At 42.7% G+C, this 26,870-nt stretch overlaps 2 protein-coding genes across 2 annotated transcripts in view; one reads left to right on the top strand and one right to left on the bottom strand.

Annotated features, from left to right (window-relative positions):
* Positions 1-26,870, bottom strand: part of TPGS2 (tubulin polyglutamylase complex subunit 2) — a 320,830-nt gene that overhangs the window by 182,059 nt on the left and 111,901 nt on the right. The window lies entirely within an intron of this gene.
* Positions 13,342-25,736, top strand: LOC128466914 (aquaporin-7-like). Its single transcript, XM_053448376.1, has 6 exons — positions 13,342-13,504; positions 21,122-21,248; positions 21,576-21,713; positions 22,356-22,474; positions 22,851-23,068; positions 25,333-25,736. The coding sequence occupies exons 1-6, from the start codon at positions 13,397-13,399 to the stop codon at positions 25,505-25,507; spliced, it is 885 nt and encodes a 294-aa protein (XP_053304351.1). The 5' UTR covers positions 13,342-13,396; the 3' UTR covers positions 25,508-25,736.

Here is a 26,870-nt window from a genome sequence, read left to right as displayed (position 1 = left end):
GGGGTTATATTACTGTACACAGCACTGGGGGTTATATTACTGTATACAGCGCTGGGGTTATATTACTGTATACAGTGCTGGGGGTTATATTACTGCATACAGCGCTGGGGGTTATATTACTGTATACAGCGCTGGGGGGTTATATTACTGTATACAGCGCTGGGGGGTTATATTACTGTATACAGCGCTGGGGGGTTATATTACTGTATACAGCGCTGGGGTTATATTACTGTATACAGCGCTGGGGGTTATATTAGTGTATACAGCGCTGGGGGTTATATTACTGTATACAGTGCTTGGGGTTATATTACTGTATACAGTGCTGGGGGTTATATTACTGTATACAGCGCTGGGGGGTTATATTACTGTATACAGCGCTGGGGGTTATATTACTGTATACAGCGCTGGGGGTTATATTACTGTATACAGTGCTGGGGGGTTATATTACTGTATACAGCGCTGGGGGGTTATATTACTGTATACAGCGCTGGGGGTTATATTACTGTATACAGCGCTGGGGGTTATATTACTGTATACAGTGCTGGGGGGTTATATTACTGTATACAGCGCTGGGGGGTTATATTACTGTATACAGCGCTGGGGGGTTATATTACTGTATACAGTGCTGGGGGTTATATTACTGTATACAGTGCTGGGGGTTATATTACTGTATACAGCGCTGGGGGGTTATATTACTGTATACAGCGCTGGGGGTTATATTACTGTATACAGCGCTGGGGGTTATATTACTGTATACAGTGCTGGGGGGTTATATTACTGTATACAGCGCTGGGGGGTTATATTACTGTATACAGCGCTGGGGGGTTATATTACTGTATACAGTGCTGGGGGTTATATTACTGTATACAGTGCTGGGGGTTATATTACTGTATACAGCGCTGGGGGTTACAATATCGCATGTGAAATGCGTTGACGCAGCTCAATTTTTATAATGCTCAAAATGTTCAAACAGACTGATGAAGTCATTTTATTCATTTTTTTTAATTTAGAAAAATAAATAAGTATTGCAATATAACATAATCCTCTCTCAATCTATATATATATATTTTTTTTAATAAATGTGAGAAATAGAAATGGATATGATTTTTTAAGTAATAGGAATCCCCATTTTCCTATTCTAATTTTTTAAATAATAAAGGGTTAGATGCTTAGATATATGTTAGGAACTTCTATTTTACTGATGGTGGTAGGTAAATGAAACCGCCTCCCAGCAGAGGTGGTAGAGGGTAATACAGTGAGGGGATTAAACATGCATGGGATAGACAGACGGCTCCTGAATCTAAGACGAGACCAACGACTGATTAAGGTTTGAGTCTTTACAGCAGGAGAAACGGGCAGACTAGACGGGGGCCGGATGGGGCCGATCATATTCTTCCACTATTTTATTGCATTAGAGTTGCCCATGAATTGTTATTTATTGTATATTCGGGTAACGGCCGTACAAATCATTCTTACCATCTGAAGCATTTGCCGGACAGGATTTCCATCGAGATAACGAAGGTCACAGCAATTGCTGTAAAAATGACAGGAAAGGTAAAAAATGAAGTGAATGTTTGAGAACAGGCAGTGCAGGTCAGTGAGGTCAGTGCAGGTAAGTGAAGTGGGTGAGGTCAGTGAGGTCGGAGCGCGTGTCCCGGGACTCGTCTCCCAGGAAAGCTTCGATGGGGAATGGAAGGCAGACAATCGGCATTCCAGCTGCTTGACCAATAACTCAACGCGATGAGAAAGCCCATTGATTATTAGATAATATTTATTGCTCCAGTCTATAAATACCGCACTCTCTCTGCTCAAATATATGAACTTAACAGGGATTCCCCCCTCCTGGTATCCGATAACACATATGTTTCCAGATATATCACTCTGTTTCTATGTTTTAAGCAGTTTGTAGTTTTTGCCCCATAAAATAATGTTTTCAGGCAGCTGCATATCAGCCGTTTGTATGATTCTCACTCTGTTATCTGACCCCCGATCTACTAAACACCCCGACTCCTTATCATACTGCCTGTGGGGAACAATAGAATGACTCAGTCTTAATCACAATTCAGACTCTCTAACCGATAACGGACTTCGTTATCATTGCCATAAAGCATCAGTTCATCCAAAAAGTCACCCAAAATATCACATGAGTGACGACGATGGCGGCCTCCAGGTCTGCAGATAAAGGGGGTTTATTGGCAGGATTATTATCAGTATTTTTGATGTCTTTTTTGGGGAGAGTTTACTGTTTCCATTATTTATACAAATCCCATTATTCTTAGCCAGCCGTCAATACCTGGAATTCTGGAGGTGATCGTGCGTTCACTTAAACCTCCCTCTGTAAATGAAATGCTGGGGTGTTAGCGCCCCCTGGTGTTGATGTAACAAACACACACGCACTCACACACGATAATGCACATGCACACGCACACACATTCACTCACACACGCACACACATTCACTCACACACGCTCACACATACACACACGCTCACACATACACACACGCTCACACATACACACACGCTCACACAAACACACACACGCTCACACATCCACACACACGCTCACACATACACACACATGCTCACACATACACACACACACACGCTCACACACGCTAATGCACATGCTTACACACACACATTCACTCACACACGCTCACACATACACTCACACATACACTCACACACAAACACACATACGCTCACACATACACAAACACGCTCACACATACACACACACGCTCACACATACACACACGCTCACACATACACACACACGCTCACACAAACAAAAAAGAACCTCCATTTTTGATTAATAAACACCTCCCCCCCCCCCGAAGTACAGCTGAATAGCGTCCATTTTTACGCTCGCCTTCCGCTCCTCTGACATAAAATTCGGCCAGATTCAATCGTTTTATCCGAGGGGATCCTTTATCCGAGGGGATCGATTTCCTTTAGATTTCCTTTATGATTTTTGATTCTCCTGGGTTATTCTCAACCAAGATTTACAGTGCTGTGCAAAAGTTTTAGGCAGATGGCAAAAAAAAATGCTGTAAAGTAAGAATTATTTCAAAAATAGACGTTAATAGATTATTTTTATTATTTAACAAAAATTCAAAAAGTGAGTGAACAGAAAGAAAACTTTAAATGAATATTTGGTGAGACCCTTTCCCCTCACTGTGCATACGTATATATCACATACATTCTGTGCACGTAATGTATGGCAGAACACGGATACAAATCTTTTTTATTACAAGTGGGGTCTTTACATTCTGCGCTGAGATTCCAGTGAGGATCAGAAAACATTCCTTTATTTTCGGAATTTCACAGAGAATCCTTAATCTCGAACAGATGTTTTAAGTGGAAAGTCCCATACCCCCCCCCCCCCAGCACTGTATACATTAATATAACCCCACCCCTGCGCTGTATACAGTAATATAACCCCCAGCGCTGTATACAGTAATATAACCCCCCAGCGCTGTATATAGTAATATAACCCCCCAGCGCTGTATACAGTAATATAACCCCCCAGTGCTGTATACAGTAATATAACCCCCCAGTGCTGTATACAGTAATATAACCCCCAGTGCTGTATACAGGCCCGGACTGGGACAAAAAATAGGCCCGGGCATTTAAGCCCGAGCAGCCCATTTTTATTTATTTATTTATTGTTAAAGCCCACCCTTCATGTACCATCTTTGCATTTAATCATGAATTCATTAATTGTCATACTCATTCACACAATTCATCCATTCTCATACGCATTCACACTACCCCCTCTCCCCATCTTATCTGCCCCTTCTCACTATGTTCCCCCTTTTCACTATGTACCCCCTCTCCCCATTTCTCACTATCTAACCCCCCCTCACCCTACTTACCTTGTTGCCGGAACAAGCAGCAACTGCGGCCGGGCCCGCGTCAGGACCGGACTGACTGGGCCTATGCAGCCTCTACGGCCGTATTAACACAGGGCATAAGGGGCACCTGCCCCTTAAGCACGCCGCAACTGCGACCGGGTCCGCCACTCTAAGGGGCCGGGAAGCCCCCACCAGGGCTGGCCTTAGGGGTCTGCGGCCGCACAGAGCTTACATTAAAACATCGGGGTTTTTTTTTTTTTACTTTATTTAACATCCTCTATGTTAAATAAAGTGTTTGTTAACTTTATTTAACATGGAGGATGTTAAATAAAGTAAAAAAAAAAAAAACCCGATGTTTTAATGTAAGCTCTGTGCGGCCGCAGACCCCTAAGGCCAGCCCTGGTGGGGGCTTCCCGGCCCCTTAGAGTGGCGGACCCGGTCGCAGTTGCGGCGTGCTTAAGGGGCAGGTGCCCCTTATGCCCTGTGTTAATACGGCCGTAGAGGCTGCATAGGCCCAGTCAGTCCGGTCCTGCCGCGGGCCCGGCCGCAGTTGCTGCTTGCTCCGGCAACAAGGTAAGTAGGGTGAGGGGCACTTGCACTTTATTCATATTTACACCAGAATATTGAAGAAACCTTCTTGTGGAAACCAGCACAACCTCTCAGGAACCTTATCAAAGGATCGGCTCCACTGCAGGACAACAAATCAGATGAGCTTGATATTCCTCTACTAAATGTGAGTGCATTACTGCATAGCACACATATTGATGGTAAAGGTATCACCCTATTAGATTTTCTTTTCTTGCATACATGTGGAGCCAAGGAATCAATACATACACCGAGGAGTAGTTGTGATATACACGCTAAAAGCTTATCCACATTGTGAGTGCATTAATTGAAGTTTTGTGCCGGAGTTATATTGTTTTTACTGTATTACACTATATATTTTTTCTTTTTCCTTTTTTATATCGGTATATGAGCTATTCGAGATCGCGGTTTTAAGCGCCCCTAGACAGAAGTCAATTTTGTATTACAGTAATATAACCCCCAGCGCCATATACAGTAATATAACCCCCCAGCGCTGTATACAGTAATATAACCCCCAGCGATGTATACAGTAATATAACCCCCAGCGATGTATACAGTAATAACCCCCCACCAGCGTTGTATACAGTAATATAACCCCCAGCGCTGTATACAGTAATATAACCCGCAGCGCTGTATACAGTGATATAACCCCCAGCGCTGTATACAGTAATATAACCCCCCAGCGCTGTGTACAGTAATATAACCCCCCAGCGCTGTATACAGTAATATAACCCCCAGCGCTGTATACAGTAATATAACCCCCCAGCGCTGTATACAGTAATATAACCCCCAGCGATGTATACAGTAATAGCCCCCCACCAGCGTTGTATACAGTAATATAACCCCCAGCGCTGTATACAGTAATATAACCCGCAGCGCTGTTTACAGTGATATAACCCCCAGCGCTGTATACAGTAATATAACCCCCCAGTGCTGTGTACAGTAATATAACCCCCAGCGCTGTATACAGTAATATAACCCGCAGCGCTGTTTACAGTGATATAACCCCCAGCGCTGTATACAGTAATATAACCCCCAGCGCTGTATACAGTAATATAACCCCCCAGCGCTGTATACAGTAATATAACCCCCAGCGCTGTATACAGTAATATAACCCCCCAGTGCTGTGTACAGTAATATAACCCCCCAGCGCTGTATACAGTAATATAACCCCCAGCGCCATATACAGTAATATAACCCCCCAGCGCTGTATACAGTTATATAACCCCCAGCGATGTATACAGTAATATAACCCCCAGCGCTGTATACAGTAATATAACCCCCAGCGCCATATACAGTAATATAACCCCCCAGCGCTGTATACAGTTATATAACCCCCAGCGATGTATACAGTAATATAACCCCCAGCGCTGTATACAGTAATATAACCCCCAGCGCCATATACAGTAATATAACCCCCCAGCGCTGTATACAGTTATATAACCCCCAGCGATGTATACAGTAATAACCCCCCACCAGCGCTATATACAGTAATAAAACTCCCCAGTACTGCATACTGATAAAGTAATGCTGATGAAGTACATTGCTCCATATACTTTAACTGGTCAGAGATTCTGACTAGGTGATTTAGACTGAGACATTCTATTGCCCCCCACAGGCAGTATGATAAGGAGTCGGGGGGTTTAGTAGATCGGGGGTCAGATAACAGAGAGAGAATCATACAAATGACTGATATGAAGCTGCCTGAAAACTATATTACGGGGGAAAAAATCTGATGCTAAATAAAAGGTGTGAGAATTCTTTCTGGCGTCCTTTTCAAGGAAGGCCACTAGGTGGCACCATTATCCAGTTACAATACGCGCCTCGCACTCTTATGATTCTTATTATTATTTATTGGTTTATATAGCGCCATCAGATTCCGCCGCACTGTATAAAGGGTAGACGGGACATAACAAGTAGTATGAAACATAACAAGATGACATTCAGAAACATCAATCTAATGTGATAAAGATCTTTGACCAATCAGCCCGTCTTTGTGTTGTGTAAGTACCAGAGATAGCGACGGGCATGGTTCACGGTGGACTCCTTCATAGTTGATGGACGTTTTTTAATTTAAAACAACACTTTATAGTACTCTAAATGTGTTAGACTCTTTAGGTCCAAAACAGTAATATTAATGGATAGACAATTAAAATACACACTTTTACGCGGCTCTTACAAATGCCTGCCCATGCGCACACCCATACACACATTCACGCTTTCCCTCACACAAACATCCTGGCTTACACTTGTCCTTGCAGTCACACACTTTATTGCCCTTAGCCATACCTGCCCTGATACACACATTCCAAAAACAGACTGTCTCTCACCATTCTCATTAGCCCCCCTTATCTCACCCCTTTACCTCTTCTCCTCTTATTCTGTGGGAGCAAAGCAGAGATGGCTCCAATCTCCTGTCCTGAAGTTCTCTCCTTTCTCCCCCTCCACCTTTACAAAGGCTGTCTGAACCAATCAACAATCAACAACTTAACAATAGGCATCCCCTGATGCCCCTCTCTCCTCCCCCTGATGCCCCTCTCTCCTCCCCTGATGCCCCTCTCTCCTCCCCCTGATGCCCCTCTCTCCTCCCCTGATGCCCCTCTCTCCTCCCCCTGATGCCCCTCTTTCCTCCCCTGATGCCCCTCTCTCCTCAACTGATGCCCCTCTCTCCTCCCCTGATGCCCCTCTCTCCTCCCTCGATGCCCCTCTTTTCTAGGAGGTCAGAATGTTTGCTGGGTATGAGGGGATCACAGGGTTCTACTGCCCTAAAAGCCCGAAATAATGTCTAATAATGATATTTCGATGAATATGTATATTTTTTACTGGGTTACTATTAGTCTCGCCGCACAGTAAAGAGCAAAGAGGTTCACGGCCACAGATGACCAATGATCATCAGATGACTTCCAACAACTCTCGTCACATTAACTATACATTACACGGGGCCGGCACAGTCCTTCTTGAAAGAGAATCTCCCCGAGTTGGGGGCCGGGCGTGCAGGTGGCAGATGAGGTTCAATATAGAGAAATGCAAAGTTATGCATTATGGTAAAAATAATAAAAATGCAACCTATTCTTTAATTGGAATATCATTGGGGGAAACGACCAATGCGAAGGATTTAAGAATAACGGTTGACAACAGACGTGACAGCCGTGCGCAATGCCAGGGGGCAGCTGCGAGGGCCAATAAGGTTTTGGCAGCATAAAAAGAGGAATTGATTTCTACAGGTCATTGGTAAGACCTCACCGTGAATACGCGGTACAATTCTGGGCACCGGTCCTTAAAAAGGACATTATGGAATTAGAAAAAGTGCAAAGGAGGGCTACGAAATTAATAAAAGGATTGGGTGATACTCGTTATGAAGAGAAACTAAAAAAGTTAAAATTATATACACATTATATACATTATATAAATATATATACGGGGCTGATATACATTATATAAATATATACGGGGCTGATATACATTATATAAATATATGTGGGGCCGATATACATTATATAAATATATGCAGGGCCGATATACATTATATAAATATATGCAGGGCCGATATACATTATATAAATATACGCGGTGCCGATATACATTATATAAATATATGCGGGGCCGATATACATTATATAAATATACGCGGTGCCGACATACATTATATAAATATATGCGGGGCCGATATACATTATATAAATATACGCGGTGCCGACATACATTATATAAATATATACGGGGCCGATATACATTATATAAATATATGCGGGGCCGATATACATTATATAAATATATGCGGGGCTGATATACATTATATAAATATATGCGGGGCCGATATACATTATATAAATATATGCGGGGCCGATATACATTATATAAATATATGCGGGGCCGATACACATTATATAAATATATGTGGGGCCGATATACATTATATAAATATACGCGGTGCCGACATACATTATATAAATATATACGGGGCCGACATACATTATATAAATATATGCGGGGCCGACATACATTATATAAATATATGCGGGGCCGATATACATTATATAAATATATGCGGGGCCGATATACATTATATAAATATATGCGGGGCCGATACGCATTATATAAATATACGCGGTGCCGACATACATTATATAAATATATGCGGGGCCGATATACATTATATAAATATACACGGTGCCGACATACATTATATAAATATATGCGGGGCCGACATACATTATATAAATATACGAGGTGCCGACATACATTATATAAATATATGCGGGGCCGATATACATTATATAAATATATGCGGGGCCGATATACATTATATAAATATACACGGTGCCGACATACATTATATAAATATATGCGGGGCCGATATACATTATATAAATATATGCGGGGCCGATATACATTATATAAATATATGCGGGGCCGATACGCATTATATAAATATATGCGGGGCTGATATACATTATATAAATATACACGGTGCCGACATACATTATATAAATATACGCGATGCCGATATACATTATATAAATATACGCGGGGCCGATATACATTATATAAATATACGCGGGGCCGATATACATTATATAAATATATGCGGGGCCGATATACATTATATAAATATATGCGGGGCCGATATACATTATATAAATATATGCGGGGCCGATACGCATTATATAAATATATGCGGGGCTGATATACATTATATAAATATACACGGTGCCGACATACATTATATAAATATACACGGTGCCGACATACATTATATAAATATACGCGATGCCGATATACATTATATAAATATACGCGGGGCCGACATACATTATATAAATATATGCGGGGCCGATATACATTATATAAATATACGCGGTGCCGACATACATTATATAAATATATACGGGGCCGATATACATTATATAAATATATGCGGGGCCGATATACATTATATAAATATATGCGGGGCCGATATACATTATATAAATATATGCGGGGCCGACATACATTATATAAATATATACGGGGCCGACATACATTATATAAATATATGCGGGGCCGATATACATTATATAAATATATGCGGGGCCGATATACATTATATAAATATATGCGGGGCCGATATACATTATATAAATATATGCGGGGCCGATACGCATTATATTAATATACGCGGTGCCGACATACATTATATAAATATATGCGGGGCCGATATACATTATATAAATATACACGGTGCCGACATACATTATATAAATATATGCGGGGCCGATATACATTATATAAATATACACGGTGCCGACATACATTATATAAATATATGCGGGGCCGACATACATTATATAAATATACGCGGGGCCGATATACATTATTTAAATAAATGCGGGGCCGATATAAAGACCTCTTCAGTGACCTGTTCAGGAAGGGATTCTTCACAGTGAGGGCAGTAAAGATATGGAATTCACTTCCAAGGGAGGTGGTGTTATCCAATACATTAGATGCCTTCAAAAGGGGCCTCGATATTTTCTTAGAAAGGCAGGACATACAGGGATATAAATAGAATAATATTAATATTTTAGAGCTTCTTGATCCAAGCAGAAATCCGATGGCCTCTTGGAGTCAAGAAGGATTTTTCCCCCCGATAGCAGAATTGGAAGAAGCTTAATTAGGGTTTTTTTGCCTTCTTTTGGATCAAGAATAGGAAGGTTAGGTAGAAGGGTTGAACTTGATGGACTTAGGTCTTTTTTCAACCTTACGAACTATGTAATGTGCATCATGCCTGCGTTAGTGAATAGCCCTAATTAAAGCGTGTGCGTGCACACGCTAATCCCTGGAACATCATTTATCGTGTTTCTTGCAGCGATTGGATTCTGAGCACGGTGTTTGCGTTCTCTCTCTGCTAATATTTGCCTTACTATGAGTCTCAGTATGAATGTTTTTTTTTCCCGAGCCTGGTACGGTCCTCCAGTCATACCTCGCTATCTTCTGGTGGACACGCTTACTTCATACAATGCACACGTGATACTAAAAAAATTAAATAATTGTGGATTCTGATTCATATGAATTTTAATTTTAACCTAATTTACCAATTTCGGCAAATCGTACGGATGTCGGAGAACGAGGAAGGGCTCCAATGAAACAAACAAAAACGAAGCAGAGAGTCCCGAATATCCTTTCGCTCACTTTCTCACATGCTCTTTCACATGCACTCACCCGGACCCACTGTCACTCACTCTCACACGCTCAGTGTCTCCCTACCTTAACTGTGTCTCTCCTTCTCCTTCACTCTGCTTCTTGTTCTCTGTTTCTTCTTTCTTCTTTCTTCTGTCTTCTTTCTTCTATCTTCTGTCTTCTTTCTTCTGTCTTCTTTCTTCTATCTTCTGCCTTCCTTCTTCTGCCTTCCTTCTTCTGCCTTCCTTCTTCTGCCTTCTCCAACCGCATTCAGAAGCTTTTTTTCCCTAATACCAGCAGAGGAAGAAGCCGTCATGGAGCTAAACAATGACATCATTATTGATGCCACGGCTTCCAAACTCGTCTTCCTGCAAGAGATGTTACTTTCTTAAAACTACTTTTTGGCCGAGCCCCACGCTGCTGTCACATCTCCAAAACCATTATGCCGTTTGCTTACGAGGCATTCGCGCTTTATGACATGCCAAAGATTTTTGTATACTTTGACCTATAAATGTTTTTCGAAATGTCGCAATACAGCTTAGAAAAAATATTTTGAACATTAAAGGGTTATCAGGACTGTTATAAAATGAATTAATGGCTACCCAATGTTTAGCAAATATTTACAGCCAAAGAATTATTTGCTTTGTTTTTCAGGCTGTTTAGCAAATCATTTTGCAATTTTTTTTGCTCCAATTGTTTTTTTAAGAGCGCTCCAGGTTGATTTGCCTGTTTATCGCCTGCTGTAAAAGGGATTTTTGTGTTCTAAATGACTTTTTTTCAGTAATTTATTTAAATAAACAAGAAAATTGGTAATTTTATACTTAAAATATTATGATGGCACGTGTTATGTGTGGTAGGTGAGATGGGAGTGATGTGTGATGTGATAGATGTGATGTGTGATGAAGCGATATGTGTTATGTGACAGGTGTGATGGGAGTGAGGAGTGATGGGAGTGAGGTGTGTGATAGGTGTTGGGAAATAATGCGTGGCATGTGATAGATGTGACATGTGATGAAGCGATGTGCGTTATGTGACAGGTGTGATGGGAGTGAGGTGTTATGTGTGATGGGAGTGAGGTGTTATGTGTGATGGGAGTGATGGGTGATAGGTGTGAAGGGAGTGAAGTGTAATGATTGAATGAGGCTGTTTTAGTGAGCGTCTGTCTGATATGGTGACTGTGTGTGTTCTAGTGCATATATTTGATAGTGATTGGGGGGCCGCTGGGCCTTACCAAGGGGGGGGGTTGGAATCATTGTGGAGAGTAAGGCAATTGCAGTTTAACGTTGATAAATGTAAAATAATGCACTTGAGAAAAGATGACAAGGGACAGAGACTTGGGAAAGACTAAAGGATCTCAATATGTCCGGAGAGAGGGGGGATGGAGGAGAGACATTTAAATACAGAAAGGATTTAACAAAGTACAGGAGGGAATTTATTTAAAAGGAGGAGAAAAGTTACAACAAGAGACCCGAATCTAACACTAGAGGATCAGAGACTGAGATGGAATGAATTGAAGTTTTTACTGAGAAGACAAAAACCTTAATCAGTCGTTGGTCTCGTCTTAGATTCAGGAGCCGTATGTCTACCCCATGCATGTTTAATCCCCTCGCTGTATTACCCTCCACCACCTCTGCTTCCCTCACCTTAGGGTGCACTCCCTCATTCTTATCCCAGCACCTCCCAATGATCTCCCAATGAACCATCTCTCTTGGTACCGGATGGACTTTTCTACCAGCCTAGTCCACAATGATATTTAGAACAATCTAGCCTCAGATACATTATATCACCAAGCTCCAAGAAAGAGCAATTGTGATTCGAAGCCAATCAAGACTGCACGACACCCATACCGCGTCTACCCAACATGCTTCTCTACACTCCGGGACCCACAACCCCCCAGCACTCCCCGGAGAGGTGGTTTGGAAACGGCCTTCTGACTTAAACATAGTTTGAGGGGACGGCGCTTTGGTCTCTTCATAAATTTATTCTCTTACCAGCCTGAATCTAAGACGAGACCAACGACTGATTAAGGTTTGAGTCTTTACAGCAGGAGAAACGGGCGACTAGACGGGGGCCGGATGGGGCCGATCTGCCAGCAGATTCTACGTTTCGAGACACGCTTTATTCTCTGCTACCAGATCTTTTCTTCTTGTTCTTTTCTGTTAGAAGAAAAGCGTCAGCTCAGAGAAAGCAGAGAGGGAACATTAAGACGCTACAAGATATCCAAAAGTGGCCACATTGTGCGTCACCAAAGGTACAGAAGGCCCGTTCAAAGAGCTTACGATCTAGAAGGAGGTATTGTATATTTTAAGAGTGGTGAAAGTGCAAATGTTTGAGGCGGACCAGCCACACAACGTGCGAAAACCTATACACCCAAAAAAAACCTATACACCCAAAATGGGTGGCATTCCCACCAAAACCAGCTTCTCCTCGACCAAAAGCAGCCCAGACTATCCTTTTTACATTGTTACTATTGCGATGACACATTGTATCTCAATACAAAAAGAATCCTGCGGCATTTATTAGGGAGAGTTTCATTTGCTGTTACAACGTGTCACATCCATGCCGTTTCTGGAAATAATAAGCGGCTGGACCTTGGAGCTCTCCGGAGAGAAGGGTGGAGGCAGATAGACAGATCCCCGCATTGATTGCAAGAAGTCTTTCCTCCCAGTCACTTTTTAAGCTCTGCTCGTCCGTTCGTCTTTAAGTGACGCTCGTTAGTGTTTAACAGAACAGCTGCCTGCAGGAGTCAAAGTGTAACACGGGGCCATCACAGCCGCTGCCAACCACCAAAACCAACATGAAGACGGGCAAATCCATCGTCAGAAAGATCCACGGGGCCATTTCTATACGCAACCGGTGGGCGCGGGAGGCGTTGGCGGAATTATTAGCCACGTTTGTCATGATGGTAAGACCAAGCGGGGATTTTATTGGGTGGGATATGTATATTTTTTTGGTTGAAAGATTATTTTTAAAGTTATTATGTGTCTTTTGTTTTAGTCCAAATGCACTTGATAACCGACAAATATTCAAGGAAATGGGAAAGTACATAAGAAATTTCTATTTTTTAATAAGAGATTTAATTTAAAATATATCATATTTGTCACACAAAATAAACTGCACAATATTAACTGTATAATATGAAAAAGGATTGCTACCATGATGTGACAGCGCTGCGGTATATGATGGTGCTACGTAAAACCATAAATAATAATAATATTCTTATAAAGGTGAGCAAAATTATTGCTGACTTTGTAATGAAAAGTATTTATATGTAACATAATGATAATATAATTGTAATTATGATTAATATATATATATATATATATATATGTACACTGTATTTAATACAGTATATATATATATATAATATAATGATATAATTGTAATGATGAGTTATATATATATATATATATATATATATATATATTGTATATAATACAGTATATATATTATATATATATTAGTATACACATATATGTTAATATATATATATATATATATATATATATATATATATGCTTTACAGTTTACAGTATAATATATATGGATGCAATATGTATGACTACATTAGGAAAGGAGGTCCCTGATCAGAAGAGCTTACAGTCTAATTCTGTTTGCAATGGTGTTATATAGGAATTCTGCCTTATTACAGAAATTTTTTTCCCAGTAACAATTTAATCTGCACAAAGACATGTGTTTAACCGTGTTCTACAAACTAGCAATTATTTTTTTTAAAAAGGAATAAAAATTACAGCAGAGTCCATCTCCTCGTTATTATTGTACCCACAATATTATTATAATTTACATATTATGTTACTATAATTAATTACTATTATTTCTGGGAAATATTATATATTTAAATAATTTTCTGAAAACTTTAATTGCCAAATAATAAATAACACTGCGCTCAATTTTTATATTTATAAAAATATAAATTATATAAAAATATTTCATATATATATATATATCTTCTACAATATATATATATATATATATATATATATATATATATATATTCCACAGAACAGAGATGTGCACTCGCCCTTTATACTGGGGGACAGTTGAACAATCCATATACATCAGTTCTGGCACTGATAGAGTTAATTAATGCATTCTGAATAGGAATATAAGCATTTGGTATTTTCAGGGTTAAATATATACCGTATATATTTTTTTTCTTGGAGTCTACTACACCAGGATATTAATGGTTAACCTCGGAGTGAATATGGGTTACTGATACATAACTTTTTTCTCGGCGCCCTTTTAAAACTACTGAACCGACACCACCTGTGCCAAAGCAGAATTCCCTTTAGATCCGAAGGTCCGTCCGTTTATCAAAAAATGCTAGAAAAGCCGGCCAAAAACCTGTTTGCCTTTCTTAACGTCCGCGGAGGTTTGCGTTAGAGGGTTGCTGTATTTGCATTAATAGGCAGGTAAGGCTTGGTACCTGTGTGGGTTATCAGCCAGAGGGGCTTATCCTGCCTCACAATTCATAAGCAGATACATACCTGCCAAGTTCCTTGGATTTCCAAGAACAGTCCAGCGCTTTTCACTTGTTGACTCGCTTTCATGGTGACCTGCCGATTGTCTTAGAAAGAGAGGTCCCTGCGTGCCGTTAAGAAACGGATTATGGGTTTTTTTAACCTATTTTTCTCTCATGGTTTGCCCCAGTCTCAGGGTTTTTGCCCCAGTCTCAGGGTCTCAGGGGCCGATTCTCGGGGTCGCACAGTCTGGAGTCGCTCCTGTTCTCCCCTTCGCTGGGATCCCCAGTTGGTGTTTTTGCTCCCAGTATGTTACGGTTGATATCTCTGCTTGAATGCAGGTGTCTCAATTAAATGTATCTTTATATAATGACAAGTCAATTTGTCCATAAGGGCCGGTATCGGAGCCATTTGGGTAACACGTTTGGTGAGTCGCTACATAGAATCTTCATGATTGGCTATTAAAGGGTTAATATTTTCAGAGTTTCAGCCCCCGGGGTATTTTGATTTCCGGGCCTGTAAGTAAATCATGGTGTTGGGGATAACGAGGTGGCCCGACCATTTTAAAGCCAGCGGCCGCTTAACGGTGTAAGCGCGACTGACGGTGGCCGGGGGCCACACACTGCGTACGGAGCGATGTTGGGCAGCGGCGGCGTGACAGGTGGCCAGTCCGGGCCGGCTTGTGATTGAGCTGCTTCATTGCCATTCTTACATATTTGTGGAAATCTACTAACCATCTGATCGATTTTTTTAAAATATATATATATATTCTAGACCAAAAAATAGTGTTTTGTCTCCACTACCTCTGGGCGTAATGTCAATTAGGAATAATAAAGCTATTCATTAAAATGGGTCACCCTTTTGGGGGTCATGGAAAAGTATCTTTGCAGTAAGGACAGTAAACATACGGAATCCGCAAACTACGGGGGAGGGGCAAGAGGCGTTTCTAAGAAAGCACAACAGAAACGGACCTAATATTCTTTAGTTCATGGCATTCATGGGCTCTCTCTTTTCTGGGGGAGTGGCTTTGTAAAGGGGTGGGGCTAGTTATGCATAGGGCAGGGATAGGTGGGTAGAGGGGGCAGGGCTTTAAATTGTAGGGGAGTGGGGGGGGTGGAGAGTGAGGGCCTGACAGGAAGTCAGCAAGAAGTGCGCATTGCCAAATACCGCTCCCCTGCCCAGAGAAACAAGAAAGCGACCCGGAGACCCAGGGAAGCCGCGCTTCACCCAGAGAAGCCGCGCTTCACCCAGAGACTCCGGGTCCAACCTAGAGAGTTCCCCGACGTGACGGGCCGACCAAGAATAATATTTAGTATAATAGTTTAGTTTAGTTTCCAGGACCACAGTAGTCTCTTCTTCAACTGCAATCTGAAAAGGGGACTTGTGTGTTCCCAAACCATTCCATCTGAAGAAGAGACATCTGAGATCCTGAAAGTTTACCTGACTTCATTCCCTGTCGATCGTCGTTAGTACAGTTATCAATAAAGCTTGTAAAATAAAACGGCCGCGATAAAAACATCCAGTATTATTCAAAGCATCGGCCCAGTGCTCAGTGAGGCGCGTAAGCACCGCTTCCGATCGGTGGCCATTAACCTTTCGCTGGCCTTTAGCGCTTCCTGATATTTCTCTTCGTTTAATACGAATATTATACTTTGCTCCACGGCTGGTGTTTGCCGATGCCGTGCGAAATGTTTGCTCATTATCTCCACTCGGAGTGGCAGCCGGGGGGGAATAAAAAAAACCGATAACTTTAAATTAATAAATAATAAAAAAAAAAGGGTTTCAGGGGTGGAAGGGTTAATAGGGATAGTAACCAATACCCCGGCAGTTTGGGGGGTAACCGCCCGGAACGCGCGTATTTCTTTTATTTTTTATTATCTATTTTTTCCCTCTATGCCAGCCGCTATCAGGCCCCGGCGAGCGTTGGCGTTTGTCGGAGAGGCCGGTGTGCGTTCCGATAAGCGCGCTGGGTGAGAGGTGTTTTGGAGACACTGTATTACTGTTTATCGTTTTCTATAGCGCCATCATATTCCGCAGCGCTGTACAATGGGTATTAATGGTTTTCCGAAACTAGAAGTTACTGGATGTTTTTTTGGGCCAGAATGTATCCGTTTTACTAGAATGTTTCATAAAGGGGGAACGCCCCCCCCCCGCAGAACGTCTGCTACAAGGTGTCACATTGTAACAAGTTCAATGAATTTCTTCTTCTTTATGGAATGGTTTGGACCTCTGGTTTGGACGTTTACCCCGGTCTCGCTGGTGGGACATCTGTGCGTGGGTAGCTCTGGCCACCACCTTGGGGGTACAAAGACTGTAATAGCCCCCCAAAATTCTGCTGTCCCTACACATACAGGGGCGAAAAGCCCCCAGGGGCATTTAAATTATTCTAAAGCTTCGTCTGAGCTTCTCCGAGCTCCACGAGACACTTGGAGCTTTCAACAATTGCTCTTTTCTCAACACGCCAAGAACATATATGTTAAGATTCTAACTCAGAGGAATATAATATGGGGGGGGGGTTTATTGAGCTGGGTTGAGTCATGTTTTGGTTCTAACGTTCCAAATGGACTTTGATTGTCACCTTGTCCTGCAGCCAAGCGCGCGCCATACTCATTCCAAACAATGGACCTCAGCCGCTAACAATAAAGATCAATAATTCTTATTCTTCATTATTCTCACACATTTGTGGTGTAATCATAACATTTCTGCAAGTGAAAGTGGTAGATAAACCGCCCAGCCTCCCAGCAGAAGTGGTAGAGGGTAATACAGAGAGGGGATTAAACATGCATGGGATAGACATACGGCTCCTGAATCTAAGACGAGACCAACGACTGATTAAGGTTTGAGTCGTTACAGCAGGAGAAACTTACTTTCAATCAAGATTATAAAAAAAAAAAAAAAAAAGTTATAAAAACATTAATTTACATAATAATTTGGACCGGGGATGAACCATCGAACACCTTTAGGAACGGAGATTGTCTGACCTTTGTAGGCCCTGAGCAAAGCAATGCAGTGGGGTCCCTACCGCCCCCCACCAAAAACAAAAAAAATTGCCCTAGCCTGGGCAACTGCCACCACACTCCACGGCACCGCACAATGGGTTAACAGGGCTTACATAACAATGTGGACAGAAAAAAAGGCAGCGGCGGCCCTGCTCACAGGAGCTTACAATCTATAATGTAAATAACCAATCAGCACAACTGGGAACTTTCAGGCTCCGGCTTCGCGGAGCCCAATTTTGCGGGATGCGGGTAGGCGGTCCCGATGACATCAGTGGGCGTTTCCGCTGATTTCAGGGGGCAGTCCTGCTGATGTCGGGGGCCATCCCGTCGATGTTAAGGGCCGGTTGTTGAAGGGAAAGTGGGGGCGAGGAGTGGGACACCCCCCATGATGTTCCTGCAGGGTAAATAGCGGGGTGAGGGGGTAAATACATGTGAAATGAATCCCCTTTGCATTTGGGGGACACGGCATAAAGAGACCCCTCAGATGTCATGTGTGGTGAAGTGTCCCGTTAATCATACAGTACGGAAGCCCACGAGCCCAAACTTATCAAAAGTGCACGACTCATGTCTAAAAATCACAATTAAAAAGGTGACCAATCAGAGAATAGTCGTCAGGTGATAACAACCGACGTACGGAAGGTAAACGAACCGACGGCGTCTACACAGATATACAATAACTCATATACTTCCACGCAGATAAAACCGCCAAACATTAACAGCCCGCGTGCACGCGCCTCAGGCCAAGCCGTGGCAGCCAACGCCAGGGCCAATTGGGGCCATAAATGCTTCAGGAACGGCTGAGGCCCGTATCTAAGGTCAAGGATTAAGAAAAAGCGATAAGAGACGTGAGGAGGAAAACAAACACGGAATGCGGGAAAAATAATCATTTTCCTTTTGTAACCCTGCCGATTGTGATACCAACCCCGACAGTGTGCGGCTCCGGTGACAACTACTAAAAGAAGACTGAGAAAATGATTGGTTATGTAATACATCTATTACGCGGCAACATCTAGGGGCCACGTGCAGGAATTGATTCCGGTGCAAACTTTTACACATGGTCTTATCACCATGGCAACAACTGAATGGCCTGATTAGACCCATAGCGGAAAAAAAAAACACTTTTCCAACTTTGCACCAGATTCATTTTATAGATTTAGGATTGAAAGCTAGGGGAAAAGATCAAATACTTCCCAACAGCCCTGCTTTCAGTAGACGAGTCCCCCTATTGCCCCGTTTTTGCAGGCAGGGTTGGGGGAATCCTTTGATCTGCCCTGATTGGCCCGGAATCGGTGGCGATCTGGGCCCCCAACACAGGTGACTCAATTCTGGCATCTGAAAAGTGGGGGTGTATGGTGATTGGCTAATATGGCTTGTGGCATAGGTTGCCATGGAAACAAAGGTATTGAATTAACTATATTTTATTCAAATATTGAATCCAGTGGCTCTTCTGTAAAGTTAAGCAATTTTAGTGAAAGGTGGTAACAATGGAGCTATCGCCATAGCAACAATAGTTTCTGTTTTAGTACCAGAATAGCTCATTATATGTAACGTCTAAAAAAAAATCAGAGTGACTGGTGGGGACAAGACCCATCCGGCCCCTCCCGGCCCCCGTCTAGTCTGCACATTTCTCCTGCTGTAAAGACTCAAACCTTAATCAGTCGTTGGTCTCGTCTTAGATTCAGGAGCCGTATGTCTATCCCATGCATGTTTAATACCCTCGCTATATTGCCCTCTACCACTTCTGCTGGGAGGCTGCTCCATTTATCTACTACATTCTAAGTAAAGTATAAGCCAACGTTTATTAAATACTGCTACTCTAATTTTGTAGAAACATGGTTTTAATATGTTAGATTGTAAGCTCACATATGGGGCTCTCATAAACCCACCATTCCTGCCAGGACCTTTGTATAAAAGTCCCATAACAGCCATTTTCTTTTCATCAGCCATCTAATTTTTACCTGTTGCCTCCCAGCATTATGGGGGGGGGGTATATATAGCTGATTAAGTAATCCTTCTGTAGGTTTATACCTCCCACATACTGCAGGGGGCAGCAACACGTAAAAATTTGACATGCCCTCCAATAAAATGCTGATATGGCAACCGTTGGTGGTATAGCGGCTCTTTAATGTACCAGGATCTCCGATAGGGGGATCACAGTACCCTGGCAGCTCTCTCCATACCCCTGAGCAGCTCTGGGTGACCTAAACGTTAATTACTGTAACAGCGCCACAGTATCTGTTGGCGCCTTCAAGCAAAATAATATATATATTAAAATAAATAATATAATAATAAAATAATATAAATACTTATAATACTAAAATAATATAATGCATTTCCCAAATTGTAAGCACCTTTTTGTTATGTGATGCTGTACTTATGTCCTGTTTACCCTATATATATATATATCGCTATATGGTAACGCTATATAAACATATGGTATATATATATATATATAGATAATAATAATTTCAAAGTAGCTCTAGAAATATTATTTATTTATTATTATTTTATTTGCACATGTATATTTAAAGAAGGGAATGGGGGCCCCCTGTATCGTAGTCCCAAATCCCACTGTCCTCCCAAGCTCTCTGCGGGACAGCAGGATGATATGGCAAGAACAGGACTGTTCCACACAAAGCAAGACAGTTGGGAGGTATGCCTTAGCGTCCAAAGGCTGGGAGAACACAGAAAAACAATAAAATCTCATAAAATTTTTAACGAAAGTTCTTGCAATTCACTGCTGCAGCCTTATTAGTAAGAGGGTGGTAGGGAACGGCCTCCCAGCAGAAGTGGTAGAGGGTAATACAGTGAGGGTATTAAACATGCGCGGGATAGACATACGGCTCCTGAATCTAAGACGAGACCAACGACTGATTAAGGTTTGAGTCTTTACAGCAGGAGAAACTGGCGACTAGACGGGGGCCGGATGGGGCCGATCCGGCGGGTTCTGAGTTGGTAGAAGTGAAGGGCAATGTCTGATTCGTCGGCTTCTGTAAAAGTCCGTTGCTGAGAATGATTTATGAAGCCTGTTTTCTTTCGCAGCTCTTTGGTTTAGGCGCCGTGGCCCAAGTGGTTCTGGGAAAGAAGCAGTTCGGACAGTATCTGAGTATTAACCTGTCCTTCGGCTTTGGGGTCACCATGGGAATCCACGTCGCCGGAGGGGTGTCTGGTGAGCGCTTCCCAGCATGCATTCCGATGAAAAACCACAGACAGTTTATTTATTGGTTACAGTGTCACCACGTAATATTTATACCGTATATATACTCTATATGTCTGTCTATATATAATATTATATATTTATTCATTCAAAGTATTATGATTATCAGTTGGTGGAATATTTGCAAAATATAATTTTTTTTACATTACAGTTTACAGTAAATAAATTAGCACAAAAAATACATATTGTATAAAAAAAAAGGAAATTAAATGCAAAATAAAACAAAAATGTGATTATTATTGTTATTGAGTTACTCTTTCTTCTCTTTTTTTTTTCCAGGCGCTCACATGAATTGCGCGGTTTCCCTGACGAACTGTGTTCTGGGGCGGCTACCGTGGAGAAAGCTCCCCGTTTACGTGATGGCGCAGATGCTCGGGGCCTTCCTGGCGGCGGCCGTGGTGTTTTGTCTGTATTACGGTACTGTCGTATCTAGAAAATTTATGGCGTGTAGACAATTTCTATTTTTTTGCCGTGGTTTATGACCCGCGGCGCAGGGATTATGACATCATATCCATACCAGGGAACATCCCGGCTCCGCCCTCCCAGAGTTCTCTCTATTTGTGATTCGCGTAGGCGGTCCTGCTGATCAGTACCAGTGGGCGGTCCCAGTGAATGCTGCTCGGGGGAATGGCTGTGGGAAGTGGGCGGGAAATGGGGCGTGCCACCACACTGCTCCCACGACCCGGAGTATCCCCATGGTGACCTGGAGAAGCGACGTGGAGGGGGCAGCTGGTGGTGGTGCCCTGGGTTAGGAGGGCAGTCACTCTTTGGGACCCTAAATCCCTGTGTCTTTCCTCCCCTGATGCCCCTCTCTCCTCCCCTGATGCCCCTCTTCTCTAGGAGGTCGGAATGTTTGCTGGGTATGAGGGGATCGCAGGGTTCTACAGCCCTAAAAGCCCCGATAATGTATATAGAAACATAAATTACTGTGTAAATGGAGGTAGTTTTTATTGCTGGGGGGCGCCGTAGACTGGAGCAAAATTCTGCAGATATAAGAAAAAATAACATTCGGAAACAATGGTATTTTTTTTTTTAAATATGACTTTTTTTGTGTAACAGAGGCTCTGAACAATTATACTGGAGGAAACTTCACAGTGAGCGGCCCCTTGGCCACCGCTAGCATCTTCGCCACGTATCCCGAGCCCTACCTGACCATCGGCGGGGGCTTTCTTGACCAGGTAAGTTGCACAGTAAGCAGAATTCCCATCAATATTTTATTACTCGTATTAAATGAAAAATATATTTTTGAAAACTATTGGTTTTTTTTTATGTTTTTGCCCCGTAATATAATGTTTTTTATGGCTGCTGCGTATCAGCCGTTTGTATGATTCTCGCTCTGTTCTCTGACCCCCGATCTACTAAACCGGCACGCACATTGCTAAAATGACTGTAAGCTCTTTGGAGCAGCGAGTGAGGTATCGAGTGAAAATAAACCCGCCGTAGAAACTGAAGAAGGTCTCTGGGTTCTTTTTATGGCACCTCTGCTGTTGGGAATGTTTTGTAGAAGTGGAACTGCAGCTTTAAGGGTTGTTGTATTACTATTTACCCATTTAGGTGATCGGCACCGGAGCGCTGCTGTTGTGTATCTTGGCCATCAATGATAAGAAGAACAGCCCTGCCTTGGACGGCACCCATGCCCTGCTGGTTGGACTCCTCGTCACGGTCATCGGGATGTCCATGGGAATGAATTCGGGATACGCCATTAATCCGGCCAGAGACCTCGGCCCTCGCGTCTTCACCGCCATGGCTGGCTGGGGAATGGAGGTTTTCAGGTAAAATCACGATAACTCTGTGTAAAGTTCTGCATCCTAGAGACAGAGGGTATTAATATTCTGAATGCAGTCACCTGGATTCAAGCAGGGATTCTAGCTGTGATAAAGCAGGGAGAAAAGCACCAATCGGGACGCTCAGATATCATTAAATCAGAGGAGAATATGAAGGAGTCGGCTCCAGACTGCTATTGTTATTGTTTTATATAGCGCCATCAAACTCTGTAGCGCTGTACAATGGGTGGACAGGAGATAACAAGTAGTATGTAACAGAACAAATTGACTAACAGAGACAACAGGTGAGGAGGGCCCGGAGAATCTGCCCCATTCACCCCGACAATCTGCCCCGTGTACCCCGACAACCTGAGACTAGGGTAAAACCACTAGAATTCTGCCCATTCACCCTGAAACTATGAGAATGGGTCAAAAACCCTGAGAATCTGCCCATTTACCCCAAGACTAGGGTAAAACCCTGTGAATCTGCCCCATTCACCAGGAGGAAGAGATGATGAGAAACGTGGCGGCCATGAAGACGGCGCGTGCCTTTACTATTCGGATAATATTTATAGCATGAAACGGAATGAAATACACATTACTGCCCACGTCACGGCGATAACCCGCCTCATGCCAGAGATAACGGCCCGGCCCGTATCGCGTTTGTAGGAACACCTCTGTTATCAGGGGTAGATGATTAGAGGCAGCCAGCTACAATGTATATATAATACATACGGTATATTTATATAAATAAACCCTCTCGGGGGAGGGGAGACATTTTAAAACAAGTGGGTCAGAGGCTTACTTTACTGCCAGGGTAGTAGATAAGTGGAACAGCCTCCCAGCAGAAGTGGTAGAGGCTCCTGAATCTAAAACAAGACCAACGACTGATTGAGGTTTGAGTCTTTACTGCAGGAAAAACAGGCAGACTAGGTGGGGGCCGAATGGGGCCGATCTGCCGGCAGCTGCCATTCCACCTACAGGGCTGAACCCCCAGCCGGAAAGAATAAAATGACAGATCGGCTAAGGCTTTTTTGCTTAACATACTAGAGGGGTGCATTTAATGTTTTGTGCAAGTGGGACAGAAGCTTTAAAAGAGCTGCATATATAAATATATATAGACTGCAGGGGTTACCTTTACATGGAAACCTGAACTGTCCCGGCAAACACAGACCTGGATTGATGGGAGTGATAAAGGGCCATTGGGACACAGGAGTGATGGGAGTGATAAAGGGCCATTGGAACACAGGAGTGATGGGAGTGATAAAGGGCCATTGGAACACAGGAGCGATGGGAGTGATAAAGGGCCATTGGAACACAGGAGTGATGGGAGTGATAAAGGGCCATTGGGACACAGGAGTGATGGGAGTGATAAAGGGCCGTTGTACGCCTATGAAGAGATTGCATTAAAATTAAGCCATTTACGACATTAACCCCATCTGCGCTGGATCTCTGATCTATTTCATGTTATTTTTTAATGGACAAAATCTGCTTTTCTTGCAAAAACAAGGAAGCTTCTAAGTAGGTAATCGTGATGTCTCGCTTAAAATGCCATTAAATGTACTTCACACATTATAAAAATCCCCACCAACCAAATTATTTTACTAAATACGACCCTTTGATAAAAAAAAAAATCTGGGGTTTAAATGTTTTAGTGCCCCCCCCTTGCACACTCCTTGTACAACACTGCAGAATATGGTGGCACTATATAAAACAAATAATATTAATAATAATAGTAATAATAATAAAAAAATAATAATAACTATATTTCCCCTTTGCAGAACCCCCCCCATATGCATTTGGTATACTCGGTGCTGGTTTGGTGGAATCAGTGCGTCTATTGATTTTAATGGGAGTTCTTTCCTGCCGCTCGGCTGCTTTTACCAGATTACGACGAGCCATTGGCGTTGACTGTCATCGCGTTAGCTCGGGATAACCGCCGAGTGTATTTGTTGATGTTGTTTCATGTGGATACTATCTTTGTTACACTCCCTGTACGGCATCGCCGCTCGTTATCTTTCCAGTAACGCTGATTAGTTCCCGCGCTGCCCAGCACGCACGCTGATTTTATTTTATCAAAGTAGTTCGTGTCGCTAAGAACCCTAATCTGCTCCCGAGGAAAGCGCATTCACCCCAAAGGGCGTCACGGGGAACGTTGGCGCGGTTCACGCCTCATTGAATGATGGTTACTATGACAGCGGTGGATTAGAACCCCCGTTAGCTTTGGTGTGTATTGTTACCATCTCTTCACCGGTCATGTTTTCTCTTCTCAGGGCTGGCAATTACTGGTGTTGGGTCCCCATAGTTGCTCCTTTGGTTGGTGGTCTGACCGGCGCGTTTCTCTACCAGCTGTTGGTTGCTTTGCACCACCAGCCCAAAGAGGAGGACAAGAAGATGCATGAGATGGAGAAAGGGAACTTGGAGAACATGGCTTCCGAATACATGTGACTCTCAGAAGAGCATGGATGATCCTAAGACTGATGTTGCCCACGGGGGTATCGATGAGGGTCATCGTGCATCACAAAGACTTCTCGGAGCTTTTGTTAGACAAATAGATATAATACCAGTATAAGTTTACTATAATCCCATTACAATCCATCTCCTGTGATCCCCATTCATTTGGCTAGAACCTCATGTCCAGACCATCTGAAAGGGGTCAAGGCTCGTCATACGGACAATTGGCAAAACAAGTACACACAAAACTGTATGTATGAATGTATGTGTATGTGTGTGTGTGTGTATGAATGTATGTGTATGTGTGTATGAATGTATGTGTATTTGTGTATGGATGTATGAATGTGTGTGTGTGTGTGTGTGTGTATGAATGTATGTGTATGTGTGTATGAATGTATGTGTATGTGTATATGAATGTATGTGTATGTGTGTATGAATGTATGTGTATGTGTGTATGAGTGTATGTGTATGTGTGTGTGTATGAATGTATGTGTGTGTGTATGAATGTATGTGTATGTGTATGTGTGTATGAATGTATGTGTATGTGTGTATGTATGTATGAATGTATGTGTGTGTGTGTGTATGTGTGTATGAATGTATGTGTATGTGTGTATGTATGTATGTATGTGTGTGTGTGTATGTGTGTGTGGGGGGGTTCCTGCTGTATTTAAAGAGCTAATGTATAAGATTATTTTCAATTACCCAGCCGCTCATTAGCAATGTGTCTAGTCCTTCTCCAAAAGAATCTCACGCGGATCCAAACCCAAAGCTACCAGTACTTGATCTATTGACCGGTGCAGACGTCTCGAGTCCATCTCAGGTTCCTGGAGTCCAAGAAAGGATAACGTTTTGCCCCATCCGGCTGTGGCTTCCGGGGGAGAACCGACGGACGCTCACGTCTAGCTGATCTTCAGACCGGCGCTGTACATATGTATATACGTGTATATATTTAATTCCACTATTTAACGTAGCTTTAGGCGTATTAAAGAATGACGGCGTGAAATACCAGGGATGAGACGCCAAGTAATATGAACAGAATTGGGTGAGTGGTGGGATGCTGGGGTTTGGAGGTCCAAGCAGGGATAAATCCGGATATCGGGTCAGATGCCTATTATCTGCAGTCACGTTCTATGTTGTATTTGAAGAAAGAGATTTCATCCAAGAGGTGGTGATAACGCAATGACAGCTATAGGGTGTAGATAACGGCGAGTTAAGTCTGTGACATAAGACTCGAGGACCCGCATCTGTGTCTATACATCAACTCTATTCACCCGAAAATGTCCAAGCATAGAGCTGTCTAAAACGCCCGCCCGTGAGGGACATCCAAGAGACGGTGACTTATCCCAACAGCGAGAGT

This window comes from Spea bombifrons, chromosome 1 (genome assembly GCF_027358695.1).
Source record: "Spea bombifrons isolate aSpeBom1 chromosome 1, aSpeBom1.2.pri, whole genome shotgun sequence".
Classification (NCBI taxonomy): Eukaryota; Metazoa; Chordata; class Amphibia; order Anura; family Pelobatidae; genus Spea; species Spea bombifrons.
This window is presented reverse-complemented; position numbering and strand designations above follow the sequence as displayed.